At 36.7% G+C, this 3239-nt stretch overlaps 1 protein-coding gene across 1 annotated transcript; it reads right to left on the bottom strand.

Moving 5' to 3' along the window:
• Positions 1-2029: 2029 nt before the first annotated feature.
• Positions 2030-2959, bottom strand: LOC103209055 (olfactory receptor 1044-like). The gene has a single exon (XM_007954822.1). It carries the CDS (start codon positions 2957-2959, stop codon positions 2030-2032), a length of 930 nt encoding a protein of 309 aa, XP_007953013.1.
• Between the last annotated feature and the right edge of the window lie 280 nt (positions 2960-3239).

Here is a 3239-nt window from a genome sequence, read left to right as displayed (position 1 = left end):
CTCAATTTTCAAGATCTCTAACATGTTATATTTATATAACCCTAAATAGTTTAATTTAATTAGATTTTATGAGCATCAACACTGCTGAGGCTCTGTGGAGATGATGTCTATTAAATTAAGCTGTTTGGGTACAATCACCTCTCTTCTCCTCTCCTCTAACTGTTTCCAACTCTCCCTGCACCACATGGACACATTCCAGACACTTCTTTTTCAAGTTTTACAAAGGGAAAATATTTGCTACATGTTAATGTGTTTATGTAGGTGTGTACGTATTTAAGTGAGAGACAGAGAAATTAAAGCTGTAGGAAAATTATATCAGGTTTTTTTTTAAGTTTCTGTAATAAGGAATAAAACATACATAGTCTAATATTGCTATCTCTCTCACTATAAGCAAGCCTAATATATGTTTTTTTAAAAAGGGCTATACTCTGATGACATAGAGGGTAAGGCATTTGGCTGTTGACCAGAAAGTCGGCATTTCAAAACCACCAACTGCTCCATGGGAGGAAGATGAGGCAATCTACTTCCATAAGATTTACAGTTTTGAAAACTCAATGGTGGTCAGTATGAGTTGGAATCGACTTGATGGCAGTGAGTTTGTTTGTTTGTTTGTTTGTTTGTTTTTTGGTTTATATAGAATCAATTTGGACTCATAGCAACACTATATGACAAAATACAAAATTTCCATAAGGTTTTATGGTATGTAATTTTTACAGCAGTAGATTGCCAGGTGCTTTCTCCCATGGAAACACTGGTGGGTTCAAAATTTGACCTTTCACTTTGCAACAGAAGGCTTAATCATAGTGCCACTACAATCTTTAGCATAAGAGCAGGACTAGAGAATGTTGGTATTTTAAGCAATGTAAGCAGTCATTGTACCCAATCCTTCTATATTGCCTTTTATTCACCAAAGATATGTGTTTGTGCTACATCACAAAAATGCTAATAAACAAATGCAGACCTGATTTTTACAATTGAAAGTCTCATGACACATGTATGGATAAGATCAATAAATTATGGTAAATTTAAATAATTAATGAGATAAATATTCACCTACTACATCAATAAGAAAAAAAAAATGTCATTGCAAACACTGGTAACATTCATTTGCTTCTAGAACATTTAAAGATACTATGGTTCTCCCATATCCATGGCTGCATGTTGAACAGCTTCCCAGAAATCCATTCCATTAACTTGACATGTTATGCACATGAACAAGCATATGTTCAGTGGTTAAGCAACACAAATAAGCCTGCTGAGTGTGGACATTAATTACTTCTTTAGAAGGCAAAGACATCATTGTAAAATTATTCCCAATCACTTCATATCTAGTAAGGAGAGCCCTAAACTTGATTCTCCCTGGAATTAGCCACCAAATGGTAAGCACTGTTCAGCCCTATTTACGCCACCATTTGCAAATAAGACACGTAGAGAGAGCATTCTCCCTACAGCATGCTGGAAGGTAGTGGGCAATAGCCTAAATGGACAATGGCTGTTTTCTTTTGAGGATCTTTTGAGGTTGAAAAAGAATTAAAATTGACCAAAATAGCACTAAGTATTGTTTCAAATTCAGATTTTAGATAGGAGATCAAACTGCACATTGGGCAGAAACTATGAAACTAGAAATTTTCTATAAAAATAAAAAATTACAGAAATAAATTTTTATGTATCTCAATAGATGTGTTTATCATACATGGTTATATTGCTTATATCATTAATGTCCCTTCTCTGATAAGAGTGTTATTGTTGTTGCTAATTCTAAGATTATATCCTTTGGGCTTTTGGAATCTTAAAATAGACTTATTTAACGACAAGCTAATAACAGCATATGATACATTTTTTTTCCTTTCCTTTGTAATATCAATAATTAACAAAATAAACACCATGATATATATTCATTATTTTCTTCGTTGCTTTATGAGATGCAAAATCTGGGTTCCATGCCTGCAAGAGAGTAATTTATATAAGCAAGTACAAAGACAATGGAGGGCAATAATCAGGGCAATATGGTCAGTAAGAGAAAATATGCTTATTTGGATGGAACAAATATTTTTTTCAAGGCCGCCTGCATATCCATATTCCTCAGACAGTAGACAACAGGGTTGAGGCTGGGTGTGATAATGGAGTAAAACACAGACACTAGCCGCCCTTGCGTGGGAGAGTAATGGGAAGCAGGACTCAGGTAAGCTAAGCTCCCACTGAAATAAAACAGGATGATAGTGGCCAGGTGAGATGAGCAGGTGGAGAAAGCCTTCCAACGGCCATCAGCAGAGTGGATCTGAACTATGGTGGAAATGATGAGAACATAGGAAATTATGGTGAGGAAAAAGGCACCAAGAATCATGCACCCACCCACTACAAATCCAATTTCTTCATTGGTGTGATAATCACTGCAAGAGAGTCTCATGATAGGGGAGATGTCACAGAAGAAGTGATCAATGACGTTGGGCCCACAGAACTGGAGAGAAAAGGTGTTGATTGTGTGAAAGATGGCATAGAGAGCTCCATTCAACCAGGCTACAATAACAAGCTCTGTGCACAACTTTCTACTCATAATGACCCCATAGAGAAGGGGCCTGTGGATGGTCAGACAGCGGTCATATGCCATGGATGTGAGCAAAAAGCACTCAGATGCACACAACATTACAAACAAGAAGAGCTGAGCTACACATTCCCAAAAGGAAATGACTCCTGAGCCCACGAGTGAGTTGATCAGTGCCTTGGGGATGATGACTGAGGTATAGCACATATCCAAGAAAGACAGATTCTTTAGGAAGAAGTACATGGGAGTGTGGAGGCGACTGTCTCTGGTCACAGCTGCAATGATGGAGAGGTTTCCCAACAGAGCAAAGAGATAGATGAAAAGTATAAATGCAGCGCTAAGGAGTCTTAGTTCAAGAATATCTGAGAAGCCCTTGAGAATGAATTTTGTCACAGTGGTCTCATTTGTCCTTTCCATATCAAGTCATGAAAACAGATCATCAACAAATGTTCAAGCTAATTGTTTGCAAAGGACATAATCATAAAACCGTTCATGGAGGTGGACAAAAATAAAATTGGATCCCAACCATATTTTACAAGTCCCACTTGCTTTTCCTTGATTATTCTTTTGCAGCTCTTCTCTTAATTCTGAAGCATAATGGGATCTTGAGAAATAAACATGTATTCTTTAAGTTGTTGGTTATCTACATGCATGTATTTCATAACAAATAGCATATTTCAAATGAATTCACATTACT

The sequence above is a fragment of the Orycteropus afer genome, unplaced genomic scaffold, assembly GCF_000298275.1.
Source record: "Orycteropus afer afer isolate SDZICR_OR568_19922 unplaced genomic scaffold, OryAfe1.0 scaffold00474, whole genome shotgun sequence".
In the NCBI taxonomy this organism is placed as follows: domain Eukaryota; kingdom Metazoa; phylum Chordata; class Mammalia; order Tubulidentata; family Orycteropodidae; genus Orycteropus; species Orycteropus afer.
Note: the sequence above shows the minus strand (reverse complement) of the source record. Positions and strands in the feature narration are given on the sequence as shown.

Coding starts and splice junctions, on each gene's coding strand:
- LOC103209055 (XM_007954822.1), bottom strand. CDS start 2,959: ATGGAAAGGACAAATGAGACCACTGTGACAAAATTCATTCTCAAGGGC.